At 43.3% G+C, this 18,296-nt stretch overlaps 1 protein-coding gene across 1 annotated transcript in view; it reads left to right on the top strand.

Moving 5' to 3' along the window:
- Positions 1 to 14,410, top strand: part of ARFGEF2 (ARF guanine nucleotide exchange factor 2) — an 85,712-nt gene extending 71,302 nt beyond the window's left edge. Inside the window, exons 34-39 of the mRNA XM_053927098.2 lie at positions 303 to 417; positions 3,348 to 3,478; positions 6,551 to 6,719; positions 7,679 to 7,817; positions 10,068 to 10,185; positions 10,739 to 14,410. Of these exons, the coding sequence (XP_053783073.1) occupies positions 303 to 417; positions 3,348 to 3,478; positions 6,551 to 6,719; positions 7,679 to 7,817; positions 10,068 to 10,185; positions 10,739 to 10,915 (849 nt within the window). The 3' untranslated portion in view covers positions 10,916 to 14,410. The remainder of the gene's footprint in view (positions 1 to 302; positions 418 to 3,347; positions 3,479 to 6,550; positions 6,720 to 7,678; positions 7,818 to 10,067; positions 10,186 to 10,738) is intronic.
- The last annotated feature ends 3,886 nt before the right edge of the window (positions 14,411 to 18,296 follow it).

Below are 18,296 nucleotides of genomic sequence, written 5' to 3'. Positions count from 1 at the left end.
ACCAGTTTATTTTTTAACTTGATCTCGTTAAAAATTGGTCGTGCTCATTGTTAGAGAAATGCCCTCTAAGTTGGCATAAGAAAATGTGAAGTTAATGGAGGGAAGAAATAATGGAAATTTGCTCTCTCCTCTGCATCGTCTAAGAAGTGCCACATTGAGCACGCAGTGCGGTTATACTGCGAGCCGAGCAAGACACAGAAGCCCAAGTTGGGCCCTGGCGTTAGAGCAGGCACTGCTCTGCCCGGGGTCACACTGTAGATGACGAGAAGCGAGCATTGTATTTCTCTCTGGTTAACTTACAGGACGTAGATCTGGACCTCCAGTCTTTAAGCAGCATAGACAAAAACGCCTCCGAGAGAGGCCAGAGCCAACTCTCCAACCCCACCGATGAGAGCTGGAAAGGTAGACCATATGCAAGTAAGGCTGCTTTTTTTATTGTTTGTATTGATTTTAGATGGGTAACACACATGATTCAGATATCCAGAGGGCACCGAAGAGTAAACGTGGTCAGCCTTTCTTCTACACCGTGCCTGGGTCTGCCAGTTCCTTCCTGTCTGCAGCCAGTGCACCAGTTTCTTGTGCCCCCCTCCAGAGACCTTTGTTTACATGCCAGAAATGCATATTCGTATCCACACAAATGCATATATATATAAAAAATATGAATTCTCTTCTCCTTTTTGTGCAGGTGTAGAATACTGTGCATTATGTTTTCACTTAATATATCTTAGAGCTCATCAAAATCAATACTTAAAGACCTTTCACATCGTTCTATACTATCGTATATTATTCCAGGCTTTATATGTGCTATTGTTTGCTTAATTAGGTCCATACTAACGGACATTTATATTAGCCCCACTTTTTTCTTTTACAAACAATATTGCCTGAATCACCTAAGACGTGTCATTTGTGAATTTTTCTGTGCAATAAATTCCTGGTGATAGAATTGCTGAGTTAACAGATAAGTGCATCTGCCACTTTGACAGATAATTTCAGCTTGCTGCCCATCAGGGTCATGCCCATTTACTTGACCTTTGGGAACGCCTAGGAGATGTTTGGTATATTTGGAGTCATTTTAATGTGCCGCTTTCTAATTATGAGGGACACTGAGCCATTTTTAAGATGTTTAAGAACTAGGTCTTTATTTTCTATGAAGTATCTGTTCATAATCGTTGCTCATTTTGTATTGAGTGTTGCTCTTTTTTTATTGATTTGGGGCAGCTCTGTATGTCTCAGAGATCCCTTTCCTGGATACTAGTTTCAAATTACTTTTTCAACTTGTGCCTTAATGTGGCTTATGGTGTTACTACTATCTTTCAAAAAAAAAATAGGTTTACAGCCCTGGGCGGTGTGGCTCAGTTGGCTGGAGCATTATCCCGTAACTGAAAGGTTGCAGGTTTGATTCCCAGCTAGGGCACATGGCACATACCTAGGTTGCAGGTTTGACCCCTGTTCTCAGGACATATGATCCCTGGTTCAGACGCAGGGTCTGGGTATGTAGATCCCAATCCTGGCAGGCAACCAATCAATATTCCTCTCTCACATCAATGTGTTTCTCTCTCTCTCTCTCCCTTCTATCTCTCTAAAAGCAATGAAAAAAAAATCTCCTTGGGGAGGATGAAAAAAGAACAATAGGCTTGCCAGTTGCTGTGAATCAGGCACTCCGCAATGTCTGTCACGTGTGTGACCTCTTGCAGTCCTTAACGTTGGCCCCCTGAGGTGGTGCTGTTTTACATTTGAGCGGCCTGGGACTTCAGCTGATGGCATGACCCACAGTGTGTAGTAGAGTTGTGATTCAGGCACACTTTGGCTGACTGAGAAATCAGACTAACTGTTCTGGTGTGAGTCTGCTCTTTTTAAAGTCATCTACCCCAGTTTTTCTTTATGACAGACCCTCGCTCTTCTGCACATGCCAGGCTGCGGGCGTTAACACGGCCATTAACTTCGGAAGCAGCACGTTAGACAAAGCCACGTGTGTTCATTTATCTTCTGAAGACATAAAAACTAACCACCCTTGAAATCCATTAAAAAGGCACCATGCTGGAGACTGACTCCCTGTCCCCCATACCGCAGCACCCCGGTTTCCCTCCAGTGTCCATGAGCCCGCGAGCCCTGCTGCCTCCTCAGCTCCAGCTGAAGGGCTGGCTGTGTGTAGGGAGCAAGTGCAGAACCACTCTCGGTGCAGCACAACACCTGAACTCCGAGAGACGCCTGGGACTTGAGACCCCGCCATCCCTCCAAGGAACAGGGTCTTTCTCCCTGTCTCCCATCTCAGCCTCCCCTCTGGGCTCCAACTCAGTGAGCGGAGCAGCTTGCAGAATCTCTTGCAGCACATGTTTTCTCCCCTCGTTTCCATCTTTGGCCCAAGATGGCACACTCGAATTGGTGTAAGTCACAACTTTGCCACACCACTGTGTTCTTCTTTAACTAAAGGGAACTCTGCTTGGAGATCTTACCATATAATTTCATAGCCACTTTCAAAAACTTGACGATGACCCATCTTCCTTGTCTGCCATCACTAAACACTTCGTTTACTGGTTTTCACATTCTGCTTCTATAACAATAAGTTGAAGAAGAAATCTCTACTTTTACTATAGTGCAGTCAGCCAACACCCGTGAAGTGCCTGCCGTGGGCTGCCCCTGAGCCCAGGGGGTGGAAAGAAGAGATGGATGCAAAACTAGTCACAGTCTAGTCAATAGAAGTCACACCAATAATTTGAATAGGGAAAATTCTACATAAAAAACTGTCAACTAGTTAAAGATGGCTAACCAATAAAAAGCGTAGAAGGGGATGCAGAAGTTTTCCTTCTACATCCAAAGCAGTCCTGCCTTCAAGGCAGACAGAAAGCGATCCAGAACTAAGAACTAAATGAGCCCTGCCCTTCAAGACTAGGTTCAGACCTGTGTGGAGAGTCTGGCCACTGCAGGAACCAGTGGCCGGTGTAGGGGCACAGTCCCGAGCTGCTCCATAGGAGTGGCCTGTCCGGAGACTCCACAGCTGACTCCTCTCCTCCTTCAGGCCTTTGTTCAGATACCACGCTTGCAGAGAAAGCTTTCCCGACCAGATTGTTTCAACACGCAACCCCACCCTGATGCCATCCCTACCTCATCCCACCCAGCCTTTATCCCCACCCCACCCCACACCCTCATCACCTGACATCCTCCATTGTACAATTAAATATCTTACGTATTGTCTGTCTCTGCCAGGGGAGCTTATTCATTTTCGTTCAGCTTATTCATTGTTAGGCCACAGCATCAAGAACCATGACTGTACATAGTAGGAGCCCAGAGAATATTTATCCAAAACTGGCTGAATCATTATTAGGGTTAATCTTTATCATCTAATATAGATCAGAAACTGTTTGCCAGCCTCCTCATCAAGTGTGTGGTCCAGTTGGAATTGATACAGACCATTGACAATATCGTGTTCTACCCGGCAACAAGCAAAAAGGAAGATGCAGAGCACATGGTTGCTGCCCAGGTAATAAGAGCAGGCCTCGAGGAGGGCCCCCTTGTTGGTGGGGAGGTGGCACAGATGCAGTGGTGTTCTGGAGCCAGCTTGTGCCGGCCCGCGAGAGCCCGTCAGGCCCGTCTCTTCCCCAGCCCATGTTCCCCAGCGTGTTGGTAGTTTGAAATTGGCCGTGATGGAAGTATTTATACCACAGAAATCAGTGAACACTAAAATCAGGGCTGCTTTTTTTTATTATTCCCCAGAGAATCAATGACCAGCATACCACTGTTCAGATGCCACTGCCTACCTTGAATGTTATTAATCATGGGGACTATTCCTCACACTTGGTGTATAATTTAACCATAAGTAACTGAGAGGGGAATATATGTGGATGACAATACTAGTTTTTCCTTGAGAAAGTTCACTTTTTGTTTTGTATATATAATCTATATACATGGTATTCCTGGAAATAGAGAATAAGTGTCGAAAAAATGGACAATAACCTTATACCTTGGGATACAAATGGAAGTGCCTTAGGGGCTAGCAGGTCCTATGAGTGCATGGGGCAGGCTGGGAGAGAGCTCCAGACCAGTCAGAGCCGAGGCGCCTCCAGCTTTGGAGGCGAGGGGTGTTAAGTTGTAATGGCCTTCCGGTTTTCAAGAGGAACCAGAATCAAGCTTTTTTTTCAAATAGGAAATCACCTTTTTAAGTGCTGTAGTTACTGATGAACAAAACACATCTGTGGGCTAGATCCAGCCCACAGGCTTTTTAAATTTTTTTTATTGTTTTTTAAGGGTACAATTTGGTGCTTTTAGTATATTCATAAAGTTATGCAAACATCACAGCTGTCTAATTACAGAATACTTTCTGTCACTGCAAAAGGGAACGCCCTAACCATTAACTGTCACTTCCCATTCCCTTCTGGCTCCAGGCCTTAGCAACAGCTCATCAAATCTGCTTTCTGTCTCTATGTACAATATTTCCCTTATCTGGATATTTCATATTAACAGAATCATATAATAAGTAAGCTTTGATGTCTGGCTTCTTTAACTTAGCATATATTTTCTGGTTTCATCCGTATTGTGGCCTGTGTAAGTACTTCATCATTTTTATACATGACTGAATAATATTCCACTGTATGGCTATGCCACCTTTTGTGTTTATCCATTCATCAGCTGATGGACATTTGGGTTGTTTGCATTGTCTGGCTATTGCGAATAATCCTGCTGTGCACGTTCGTATGTAAGTTTTCGTGTGGACATACGTTTTTAATTCTCCCGGGCACGTATCTAGGAGTGGCACTGCTGGATCATATGGTAACTCTAAGTTTACCTTTTTGAGGAATAGGTGGACTGTTTCCAAAGCAGCTGCACTGTTTTACATTCCCGTCAGCAGTGTATGAAATTCCATTTTCTTCACATCCTTACTAATGGTGGTTACCATCTTTTTAAAAAATTATTACCGTCACGCCAGCAGGTGTGTGAAATGGTATCATTGTGGTTTTGATTTTTGTTTCCCTAATGACTGATGATACTGAGTATCTTCTGTGCTTCTTCTTGGCCATTTCTGTATCTTTAGAGAAAGGTTTGTCCAAATCCTTTGCCCACTTTCAAATTGAGTTATCTATCTTTTTATTGCTGAACTGAATTGTAAGAGTTTTTATATATTCTGGATACTAGGCTCTTATCAGACATATGTTTGCAACTGTTTTCTCCCATTCAGTGCATTTTCTTTTCAGTTTCTTGATGGTGTCCTTTGAAGCACAAAAGTTTTTAATTTTAGTTAAAAAGTTCAACTTACTATTTTTCTTTAGGCACTTACACTTTTAGTGTTAGATCTAATAAAGCATTGCCTAATTCAGGTCACACAGATTTAGGTCTGTGTTTTTTCTTAAGAGTTTTATCATTTTAGATCTTATATTTAGGTCTTTGATCCATTTTTGACTTAATTTTTTCTATCTAATGGTAGTTATGCGGTTTACCATTATTTTTTTGCACATGGACATGCAGCTGTCCTGGCACCCTCTGTTGTAAAGACTGTTCTTCCCCAGGGAATTACTCTGGCACCAGTGTCGGAAATTACTTGACTGTGAATACAAGGGTCGATTTCTGTACTCTCAGCTCTGTTTCGTGGATCTGTATGTCTGTCTTTATGCCAGTGACCACGCTGTGTTTATTACCGCAGCTTTTTTATTAATTTCTGAAATTGGGAAATAGGAGTCTTCCAACTTTGTGGTGCTTTTTAAAAAGAAATTTTGTAGGAGTTTACTTGAGTCAAACTGACGACGTTGCCAGGAAGCAAGATCTCAAATGCTCTTTTTTTTTTCCAAAATATTTTGTTGCTCTGTTGTCACTTGCATTTGCATATGAATATTAAGATCAGCCTGTCAGTTTCTGCAAAGAAGTCAGCTGGGACTTTGATAAGGATTATGTTGACTCTGTAAATCAATTTGGAGAGTTTTGCAAACTCTGGCTCTTTTGTCCTTTCGAAACTCTGGCTTAGGAGAGTGGGGCCCATTCCTCGGGGGCTCAAGAAATATAAAGTCCCTGATTAGATCCCACAGTTAGGCAAGATGTACAATAAAAAATTCTAGCATTTCATACCTGTATGAGTTTTTTTCCTTCATATTTGAAAACACAGTTGTTGAACTTAAACTCATTGGTCACCTGATGAAGCTCAAGAGTCCGGTTGGACTTTGCTTAATAATTTCCATCTTTCAATGAGTATGTTTCGAGACTTAAACCTTCTATCACAATATTACTGTTTGATTTCATCATTTTCCAACTTCTTTATAAAATAAAGAGGACAATGCAATCCCGTAGTGAAACAGTTGGAGAAATGCGCTTCTGCTCATGCTGTGAAGGCAGTACTGACGAAACTGAGACTTTGGCCAGCAAAGCCCAGCATCACGCACGTGCTCAGTATGCTCTCTCCCCAGCCAAAGAGCAGAGCCTAAATGGGAACTAGTTCCGAGCACTGAGGAATGAAGTCTGTTTTACACAGAGGATGAGTTCTGGAGAGTTATGACTGCCTTTGTCTGCTATCACAATGTCCGGAATCCCTCCATCTCCTTTACTTAGCTCTCTGTCCTCCCTGCTCTAGCAAGACACACTGGATACGGACATCCACATAGAGACGGAGGATCGGGGCATGTATAAGTGCATGTCTTCCCAGCACCTCTTCAAGCTGTTGGACTGCTTGCAGGAGTCCCACTCATTCTCAAAAGCCTTCAATTCCAATTACGAGCAGCGGACGGTCCTGTGGCGAGCAGGTGAGGACATACAGCAGACCGGACAGTGGCCACAGAGGTCATCATCCTAAAACCTTAAAGCCTTTGGGAGAGTCCTGATGCTGTAACTGTAGCTGGAATAACCTGCCAGGTATTTTCATGCTTGAGGGAGAAAGAAAGGAAATGCTGGATAGATTTTATCCCACCACCAGGCACATTGCCTGGCACAGAGGGATGCTCGGTAAGTTTTTGATGGGAAAACAAATTGAAAGTTAGAGAACTGAATTGACGTAGCAAGTCAAAAATATTACATTATATTAAAATTATGTAGTTAAATGTGATGCTACAGTAAGTGTGGTAGTCTAGGAGAAACAGAAAGCATTCGTACATTTTTCTGAAGCTTTTAGGGATTCTCTCTCTTTTCCACCTCCTAAAATACACGAATCCTCGGGTAAGGGTGGGAGGCTTAGTTTTTGAGCTTTTACACAAAAGTGATACTTTATATATTTTTTGTATTGTCACTATCCCCAAATGCCTATTTGACCCTAGAATTTTGAAATCTCCTTTTCCTCTGTGACTTTAAAATGTCTAGACGTGCCGTGTCTTTGGCTGTAATAAGGTCCCGCCTGTGAGAGTGGTGTGCACAGCTCTGTGTGTGCTTGGCAGTGCTGTCAGAAAGTGTGTTCATATGTGTGCTTCGTGGGGAAAATCTTGGGACAAGCTAGAACTCTTAAGAACTATTACACTTGTCAAGCTGGAACAAATGGCCCCAGCAGCCAGCAGGCAGAGGCTCCGGGGAGATGAGTTCGGGGCAGTGGGGGTGAGGTGTGTCTCTCGCCCAGGACGAGCCGTCCGGCTGCCTTCGCCGGCTGTCACAGGTGAGCTGTATGAAAATGTGAGCTATTCAAGAATTTTTTTTAAGTAACTAGTTTAGGTTCCCAGACGATTTTTCAGCATCAGCCTAGAAGTGTACATAATTTCAGTGACTCTCCGATCTCCAGGTTTTAAGGGCAAGTCTAAGCCCAATCTTCTAAAACAAGAAACCAGCAGCCTGGCCTGTTGTCTGAGGATCCTGTTTCGAATGTATGTCGATGAGAACCGTAGGGATTCCTGGGAAGAAATACAGCAGCGACTCTTAAAGTAAGAAAACTGGTTTCCAATTAAGTTTCTCGTCTGTATCACGTCACTGCAGTACTGTGAATTGGAAAGGGCAGGAGTAAAGTTCCTACGCGCTGATGTCCTCTCAGACTGCTTTCCTTTGTGTTTTCCCTTCTCTTTGGTGACTTCTCTTTTTCTATTTTTTAAAGGTTTTTTTCCTGATTTAATTACAAGATTTAATAAAATACAACTCAGTGCTTAATTTCATTAAAATATGTGATTTTATTTTTTTAGTTGAGAGAGAGAGAAACAGCACTTTTTTGTTCCACTTACTTTACTTAGTCACCCGTTGGTTGCTTCTTGTACCTGCCCTGACTGGAGACCAAACCCGCATCCTTGGCGTATCAGGATGATGCTGTAACCAACTGATATACCCAGCCAAGTCCTTTGGTGACTTTTCCATTTCACATTTCTTAATGCCCTTAACACAGCAGAGCTTCGTTTCTTTAATTTGTAAATCTCTTAAGGTACAGAAACATGAGCAGTGGAAAGTGCTCTGAACTCAGAGTCAACAGGCTTGGAGTGAAGGCCTTGCTAGGTTCTCTTTCAAGCACTGTCAGCCCTAACATCCCATCTTTTTTCCTTTCCCAGAGGACTGTAGTAGAGTCATATGGATGCCAGGATGCACTTACTGTGATTATGAGGAGACAGTGAGATGCCATTGAGAGATCCCCAGACAGAAAAGTAGATTTGTGCCACCCAGCTTCTTGGGCAGCTGAGAAAGATGCTGTGTCTGAGCCCCCATCTGCACCTTTCAGATGTAGAAACAGTAACGCACACTGCTGCTCCCATGTACCCGCGTGATAAGACTCGCTCTGCAGCACTGCTGGTGGGGAGTGTACTGTCAGGATCTTTCTGGAAATCAGGTGGCATTATATGCCAGGAATCTAGAAATGTTTGGTGTCTTTGAGTCAGTAATTCCGCTGTTACGGAATCTATTTAAGAAAATGTCTTAAAAATAGGAACCAGGACTCCCACACATAATATTAATTGCCAACTTAATTATAAGGAAAAAAAAAACTTAAAACAGCTTAACTGTCAAGTTAATTTACAGTATAACCTATGATAGAATACTATCATGCAGACATTAAAAACCAGCAAAGCTCTCATTTAGAATGGAAGGGCAGATAAAGTGCTTCCCAGATAAGGTCAAGTTAAAGGAGTTCATCATCACCAAGCCTTATTATATGAAATGTTAAAGGGATTTATCTAAGAAAAAGAAGATCAAGATTATGAACAGTAAAATAACAACAAACTCACAACTATCAACAGATGAACCTAAAACAAAAGACAAACAATGAAAACAAAAATTAAGCAAACAACCAGAACAGGAACAGAATCAGAGAAATGGAGATCACATGGAGAGATTTCAGTGGGGAGGGGGAAGGGAGGAATAGGGGGGAAAGGTACAGGGAAGAAGAAGCATAATTGGTAGGCATAAAATAGACAGGGAGAGATCAAAAATGGTATAGGAAACAGAACTCAAAGAACTTATATGTACAACCCATGGACATGAACTAAGGGGAGAATGCTGGAGGGTTGGGGGGTGCAGGGCAGAGGTGGGCTAAAGGAGGAGAAATTGGGAAAACTGTAATAGCATAATAAAATATACTTAAAAACAAATAAAATTTTTTAAAAGCTAATAAAATTAAGGTTTTCTTGCCCTGGCTGGTGTGGCTCAATGGATTGAGCACGGGCCTGCACACCAGAGGGTTGCCAGTTTGATTCCGGTTGGGACCCAAGTCTGGGTTGTGGGGCCAGGTTGTTGGGAGCCTGTGGGAGGCAGCCGATCAGTGTTTCTCTCCCTCTCTTTCTCCTTTTCATTCTCTCCAAAAATAAATAAAACCTTTTTAAAATAATAATAATAATAAATAAAACAGTTGGCAATTGTATGTAATACAAGGAGAGAAAGGTAGGATGTAACTAACTATGGATAATAAGCCCTGTACTTTTTATGCTGCAAACACTGATTGAGCTTGGCTATGTGCCAGGTCTGAGCTTAGCTGCCCTTTAACATATTTAGTTCATTTAATCTTTACAACAGCCCCTTGAGTTCGGTAGTTATTTATCCCCATTTTACAGCTGAGGAAACCGAGGCTTAGCAATTTGCTCAAAATGGCACAGCCAGAGCGGGTGCCCAGTAAATCTGCATTGTGAGAATAAAGTGTTCCCCACGCCAGTAGGATGTGAGGTGTTGATCTCTCGTTCCCTGTGCCCCTCTGATTCCTCCAGTGTGTGCAGTGAAGCTCTTGCTTATTTCATCACGGTGAACTCTGAGAGCCATCGGGAGGCCTGGACCAGTCTTCTGCTGTTACTTCTCACAAAAACCCTCAAAATAAACGATGAAAAGGTATAAACAAACTCCTGTCTCCACTAGGACAAGGTTTGGGCTGGCTTTTTCTCAGCATTGGAGGGAACTACTTTCTTAATCCTTCCAAGGGTGGCTCCATACCTAGCACCATCCCAGAGGCACTGGAGGGAAGTTAGTTCATTACCAGCAGCGGGTGTCCTGAGTTCTTGGGGCCTTTTCTCTCAAAGAACCGAGGAAGGCTGACGTTGAGCCCACGCCCCGTGCTCTTAAACAGCCGTGGTAGTGTTCGGTATGGCTGTGTTGGAGGAGGGCTGAGAGCGGGCAACACTGGGAACTTGTTTAGACCTGGGAACTTGGCTTTACTAAAATTAAAGTTGACTTTGGTGTCAAGGCTATCCCCAGATAATTTGTGTTTGCAGTGAAATATAGTGAAATTTTAATTGGCAAATTTTTTGCACAAACTTTATAATAGCAAAAAGCAAGAAAAAACACCAATGTTGCAAGAAGTTCTAGAGTGAGGTGAATACTTTTGAAAAAATATTGCCAAAAATAGTTTGATGTCTAACTTTCTATCTTTCTCTCCCCTCTCAAGTTTAAAGCACATGCTTCAAAGTACTACCCCTATTTGTGTGAAATTATGCAGTTTGACCTGATTCCTGAGCTTCGAGCTGTTCTGCGGAAGTTCTTCCTACGGATAGGTGTTGTGTTTAAGATATGGATTCCAGAAGAGCCATCACAGGTACCAGGGACCCTGTCACCAACATGGTAGCCCTGACCCCTGTGGGCCCCTGCTGCTTCTCTGCAGAACGTCCACCATGCCACCTCTGCCTGGCACGTCTCCTGAAGGGGCAGGTCATAGAAACAAGAGTCAGCGTCTTGGAGCCCGGAATGGTCTGGATATAAAGGTGACTCTACGCTGGTCCCAGTAGAGCCCCTGACTGAGGCGTGGGGTTTGTTAAATGGCTGCATACCCAGCTGACGCCGTAGGTGGGGAGTCCATTTCATCTCTGTCATTCCATTTTACTGCTCGAACTGTCTGTGGGACCCGTCGCTGCACGCGCCGACCTCTCCCAGGAAAGTCCTGCCACTGCCTGTGAGTCTCGTCGGAGGGGCCGCTCCGAGAAAACGCTGGACACAGCAGTGTAGGTTCGTGGTTGTTAGAGAGTCTGTTAATAAAATTTCTTGTAATGGCCAAGTGCCACCTAGACTACGCTGGGTTTGTGTTGTCTGAGTGCGTTACAGAAGTGGGAGTGTCCTCGTCGGTGGTGAGTCTGCTGTAGTTAGAGTCGTCTGGGGAAAGGTAGGGGACAAAAGGGTTTTTCTTTTCCCGTTTTGTTCATGTCTGAGTGATTTTTAAAGTATTTTACAAAAGTATATTGAAGATTTGACTGAGGCAGAGTTTAGTAATTAAGTTAGAAGTAAGAGCTTGAAAGGTTAAAGAAAACGTAGTGCCTCCTGATTCTCTGTTTTAGGAACTTGGGGAGAAAATGTCTACAGGAAACAGTGAAAAAATAAATGAGAATGATTAGCCTTCCTGGAAGTATTTGTGGTGGATGGGTATTAAATTAAAATCTCTAGAATACATTGTCCATCTCACACCCCAAAATCTAATATATGAAAGTAGTAACAAAAAGGAAGTAGTAATTTAATGGAGTTAATTTATATTTGAGTAAACTTTTTACTTTTACCTCAGAATAGTGAGGGTACCAATTGTTAGTATCCCTGCTCTGCACCTGCCCCACCCAAGGGCCCTCGAGAGAGAGGGTTGGGGGCTGTGCGTGAGAAGGGTCGCTCTGCGAACGTCCGCAGGCACCTGTGGTGCATCAGACTAGAGCAGGCCTTTGCGGTTGTGGGGCCAGCACAGCTGGTCTGTGACCTTGGCAGTCGGTGACATGTGCCCAGTGCTTCTGTTAATCTGAGCCGAGGAGCTGAATTCTTTGGAAGGTTAGATTCTGAGGCCCTTTTTATGTTAATGATGGTGCAATATTTTTAGCTGCAGAACTGAATACTGATGCACCTTCTGCAAAAGTGGGCGGTATACAATGTGGCCCGGAGCCTGCGAGCACTATATTTGGAAGTTAATTTATCCTGAGTCCGAGAGAAAGAACACACTCTTCATTCTCTGCCCTCATCCTCTGCTCACCTAGAGCAGCATTCAGCATTAGCAAAAGTGTTACACAGAGTTGTTAAAACATTCAGACTTCTACCTACGCCCTTTAGTCCCGTAAATTGGATTGTATTGTTGTCAACTCTGGTGCCTTAGAAGTTAGTAAGTTGGGAACCTATCTATAAAATCAAATTTTTTTTTTTAATAGAGAAGGAGTTCTGGTGCTTTTGTTTACCAAGAAACCAATTTCTTAAAATTTTTTGTTTTTAATGGCCTTGAGAAATGTTTGGTTTGGGCCGGCAGTACGCTGTCTACTTTTCTTTCCCCAAAAGTGTTTTCATTTCTTTACCAAAGAAAAAAACAAGTTTATGTTTCTACGTTATTTACGTACATTTAGGGGGAGCTATGTAACTTAGCAGGAAGGGACCGCGGGAGAGTGTTTTACTGTGAATGGAAAATGTTAGAACACTTGACTGACTTGTCTTGGATCCTACACCTTGACACTGCATCACGGAGGCTGCGTTCTAAGACTTACTCCCTGGTACTGTGGTTCGTCACACCCTCAGCAGGTCAGTCATCCCCATCGACATTTGTACTAAAGGTGTAAATGGGGAACACACGTGTTTGTTACATTTTCTGTACAGCTGCATCCCTGACTGAGACTTTTCCTTTCCTTCTGAGGTTGTCACGTGACGTTTTCTTCATCAAAGGTGACTGCAGGACTTTTCCAGTATATTCCTGCCTTCTCTTTAATTTTTGTCTCCTTTTGCAGACTAAGAAATGGTGTAGCGCCTTTTGTTACATGCTGAAACATTCAGGTTTTCATTTCTTTTTAACTTTGTCTTTTAAATGATTCAATTTTCTGAATGAGGCATTTGAATTGTACCAGCATGGACTTTTAAAAACTGGATGTAAAACCATTTGGGGTGATTTTTCTCATCTGCAGACTGTGACCTGCAGAAGCAGTCCCTTACCTCCAGTAATAAGCCATTCAGCCTGAATCTGCTTTGTGAGTAAATCTGTTCTATCTCCTGATACACGTGGCTCGTGCCCCTCAAACACTAGTGACAAGGGTGTGTGTGACTTGGCAGTACCGCACCAGGACCCCACCTATTATTAACAAAGTAAAGGGAGAAGAGGGAAGCATTTCCAAGGCCTTATTTCTTTCTCAGAATGCTTTAAGTGTTGATTATATGTGCTGGGTCTCTAGAGAGTTTGTTACAATACTGCTGCTTTGAGCAATTTCGTTTTTCTTCATTGTCCTTTATGGAAATCACCAGCTTTGGTATCTTAACAACAAACAGATGGGAAATGTTATTTCAAATATGCATCTTTAGACGCAAACACACTTTTTCCCTGATACTCCTCGCATACAACCAAAGAACATATGCTGTGGAAACTGTATAATAACATCTGGAAACACATTTTCCTCTGACAGGTGACTTTTGTACAAAAAGCAAAGGAAAAAAACCCTGAGGTTTTTTGTTGTTCTTTTGTGATTATGGCTATACATTTAGTAGCCTTTAATAGTTATTAAAGGAACCTGTTGACGGACACAAGTATGGCCATCGTGTTCAAATGTTTGTTGTTACGATACAAGCGGATATCGGTTTAAACAGATGCTGGATTCTCAATACTGCATTTTCTGGATTCTCTTCCTGTATTTGTGTTACAGTTGACATACCTGAAACCCACATCCTGGAGTTTTGCTGTCAGCAGCTTTGTAGTTTGGGAAACAAAGAAACCAAAGCTCAGTATTTAAAAGAATGAATATATCTGGAAATCCTTGCTTTCCAAAAAAGACACTCATCAAAGGTGTAGTTTTCTTCAGTGTTCTAATTTTTAAAAAATTTTATCTGCATATTTGCATCAAATATTTCTTTATGTGCAAAATGTATGTTTTACCTCCTAAAATGCCTAAACGTTAATAGCTACTTTTGTTTAATCTATAGACGATGATTAAGTGCATTTAATATTGGTAATTTAATGAAAAGCATTCCTTGCCCAATGGATGTATACATTTTTGAAAGAATAAGCAGAATTATATAACATGAAATGCTATGTAAAGTTTTCTATGTAAAAATATTATGTATAATACTGTTAAAATATCCCATGCTTTAATCAGGTGATAAATCAATAAAGTTTTAAAAAGTAAAACTTTCTAATGTAGTAATTAATTTGTACATCAAGACATAGTTTGTTCTCATGGCAGCTATAAGCTTGTAGATTAACAAATAGAACAATGGGAGAATATTATTGTGAGTTTCCGTTTTTTTAAGCACAGTTCCCCTTTTCCCCTTCCTCCCCTCACTCCAGGAAAGGGGAAAAATCCAGTCACGAGATTTTTCTTTCTCTCGTGATCTGCTTCACTCATTGGTTTGATCAGTGCTTTCGTTCCCAAGACAAAACAGAAACCCTGGCCTGCGGGCAGTGAGGGCAGATCACAGAGGCAGCCAGCTGGTCACTTGGGGGAGGCAACGCTAAGGCTCACACAGGGCCCCCAGATATGAAGACAGTAAACTCTGAATGCAAAATCCATCCTTTCTGAAATAATCTACAGTGTAAATCGTCATTGTACTTAAAGTACCCCACTGCTGAAGCTCACTAACACGGAGCCATCTTCATTCATTCACCGGAGTAAAACTGCGCCCTGTGGAACTGCCTGTCAGGCGCTTCCAGTGAAGAACGAGAGGACAGCCCTTTCTTCTGGAAAAGGTTTCTAAAAAGAGTCCACGTCTTCAGGGCAGAGAGTGCCTGGGCTGCTTCGGGAGCAGAGCTTTTAATTCTGCCCCCAGGCAACAGTGGCAGTGTCTGGAGACATTTTTGGTAGTCCCAGCTGGGAGGGAGGGGTGGAATCTGATACTGACACCTGAACACCCCCCACCACAAGGAGTTACCCAGTCCCAGCGTCAGCAGGGTTCAGGTTGAAGACTTGAACTAAAGTGACTTCTTCCTCTGAGTCTAAAGAGTTTGGTGTAGTGGGACCTCCAAGTCCATCTATGGTGGATACTTTCAGCTTTCTTTGGTCTTCCTTTACACACACACAAGCCACTTCTACTTGCCCGTCCTATGAAGGAGAGAGCATGCCGAGGTCACTCTTTGGGGAAGGGCTTTAAATAAAGCTCTACTTTTATTTAAAGTACTACTTATTTTAGCATTTTGAAAAGTACTATCAGCATTATACTGCATTTGTACCCTACCAACAGGCTGAAACACATTTTAGGCAAAACTTTTTCAAAGGACCAGACTGGTTCCCGGGAATTTTTGCAAACCTTTGTAAAAAATGCCTGTTGTCCAGTTTGAGAAATCTATTAAATTGTCCTCGGTTAGTCGTGTCATTTCTCAGGAGTTTTCAGCTTAGTAAATGCAACTACACGCTCGCAGCAAAAGGAAAGGAAAAAGGGTGGGGCTGCCCCAAGGATTCTGCCAAACTGATTGTAGGATTTTTTACATGCCTATTTCCAGACAAAAGCTAGCCATATTTGATGTTTAACTGAAGATTGAGTCTTTGAGGATAGTTTTACATCACAGCCAATTTTCATTTTTTCCTGAGACTCACTCTCTGCATTAAAGCTGCTATCGCCTCCTCTTCATTAACCTAATTCAGATTTGCTTCAAGAATGTCTTGATTTATGTCTAAAAAATACCCGTGTGACCTGAAGCTAATATAATATTGAATGTCAAGTGTATTTGAAAAGTTTGAAAAAGAGAGGAATAACCAGGTGTTCTAGTAAAACACGTTTGCTTAAGTGAATTTGAGCTCAAACAACAGCACACTGATTTTCTCCTCCAGAGTGCTGTGAGTCCCTGAGGAGCAGGCAAAAAACCACCACTGCCAATAGGCGCAGCCAGCGGACAGATCCTGGAAGCTGGAAGGAAGAACTCCGTGCAGAGGGTTTGTGCTAACTTTCTGCCCTTTGGGGCACAAGCAATAAGCAGGCTATTAATGCCACTTTTTAAAGAACTACCATTTGTTGATGGTTTACTGTGCTCCAGACACTAAGTGCTTTTCATTTACAGGAAGTCCTTTAAACCTGAAAACAACCCTAGGAAACTGAGGCCCAGAGAGGCCCACGGAGGCTGTGTGACTGGGTCACAGAGCTGAGACTTGGCCTCAGGCTCTGCCTTCAGAAGACCCCAGCTAGTCTGGTGGAAGGGGTGTGGAAACTGGGGGGGCGGCGGGGCATCCAGCAGGAGTGCTGGCCTGAGGAGCTTATGTTCCAGGGCTATTCGTTCAGTGGAACTGCTTAGGGCGTTGCAAACACCTGAGTTAGAAACAGTATTTACCAGATCCCTTACACTAGCCTTTGGAGGGTCATACCTTGGACCTTTTCATGATTATTTAGAAGCAGAGGAAGGAGCTGGCTACCAGAGAGAATGTAAGAGTGAACAGATGATGACGTTGGGCCAGTAAGCCCTTGTTTTCTCCTGGCCCTAGTTTTACTTCTTTCCCATCAATTCATGAACTGCCTTCACCTTTCCATTTTACTGAACAACTGAAAATTTGCCAATTTCGGACTTTTTTTAGAGTTCACACTTACTCCTGCCTGAGGGCTTTTGCCCCTCGATATTCCCCTGCCCGGAATGCTCTCTCCCTAGACTGTCCCACGGCTGGTTTCTCCTCCAGGCGTCAAGCCAAGCACGAACCCCTCAGCTGCCTTCTTTGTGCCTACTCAGAGCCCACGCCAGCTGCAGTGGGCTGTCTGAGGTCTGTCGCCCCCACTAGAACATAAGCGCACAAAGGCAGGGAACATAGCTGGTGTGTGTGCGACAATCTCACCGGCTGGAGCACAGTACCAGGCACCTAGGGAGTACCAGAAATTCTAGGATGATCACAGGACAGTGCATGCATTCAAGGGAATTAGGCCATTTCCTGTGCTTTCTTGGACTCCTGGCACTTCCACTCTCCATTTGCCACACTCAGCATGAAGACGAGGCTGCTGCCTAAAGGCCCACTTCCCCTCCATACCTGCCCTAGGCACTTACTTCCCTCAGAGAGTTCTGGAAGGTGCCCAGCCCTTGATTCCAAAGGCTGCAAGTGTCCGAAGGGCTCTAGGTTGAAGCTCTACATTCCCTGGACTTTTCTGGTCTAACTTCCCTCTATCCCTCCCCCAGAGGAGGAGAGAGGGAACTTCATTCATGCTAGGCTTCCCTGTTGATCGTTTGATATGCTCTTGCCCTGTCAACCATTGTTCAGCACTTTTTTTTTCATTTCTGTGATAGCACTGGCAGCAGAATAAATAGTAGTAATACCATGTATCGGTTTCTTAGTGTGCCAGGCATCTGCTCTGCACACATCTTTCCTTCAGTTCTCCCAACCACATCATAAGGTTAGGTACTATCATCATCACACCCCTTTTTTTTTTATAGAGCATACCTGGGGCTCAGAGAGGTCAGTGAACTTGCCTAAGGCCACACAACTAGATTCAAAGCCTGCATTCTGGCTCCAGAACATACCTCTTAAACACTGGCCACACCACCTCTCAGTGCTTGGGAGCCATTAGCGCCTGACCCATCTCCTTCATTGTATCCCTGATGCTCCCTTCCTAAGTCCCTCCCTAAGGAGGGACCTCCCACAAAGGATCTACAGACAGAGGGAGATCTGCTAGGGCAGGGCCCGGCACAGTACTGCCATCTGCCGGCTCTGGAGCAGCTAAAAATGTGGGTTCATGTGCAGTTAAGTCTAAATATTTCAAAGTTTTATATCAATCTAATACATTTTGAGTAAAACACATTGTTGAATGGTAGGCTTTATTAAAAGGAAATGGCACAAACCTTTAAATACCTAATAACTTCAAAATAGAACCCAAAAGCCCACTGAAGTACACTTGTACAAGGATAAAGCCAGAATCCTGATGGGAGATGCATATGGGTCTGAGAGAACATCAGATAAAGAACATTTTAAAAATAAGGACATAGCCCTGGCTGGTGGGGCTCAATGGTTTGTGTGCCGGTCTACGAACCCAAGGGTTGCCAGTTAGATTCCCAGTCAGGGCACGTGCCTGGGTTGCAGGCCAGGTCCCCAGTAAGGGGGCACACAAGA

Source organism: Desmodus rotundus, chromosome 6 (assembly GCF_022682495.2).
Source record: "Desmodus rotundus isolate HL8 chromosome 6, HLdesRot8A.1, whole genome shotgun sequence".
Lineage (NCBI taxonomy): Eukaryota > Metazoa > Chordata > Mammalia > Chiroptera > Phyllostomidae > Desmodus > Desmodus rotundus.
Note: the sequence above shows the minus strand (reverse complement) of the source record. Positions and strands in the feature narration are given on the sequence as shown.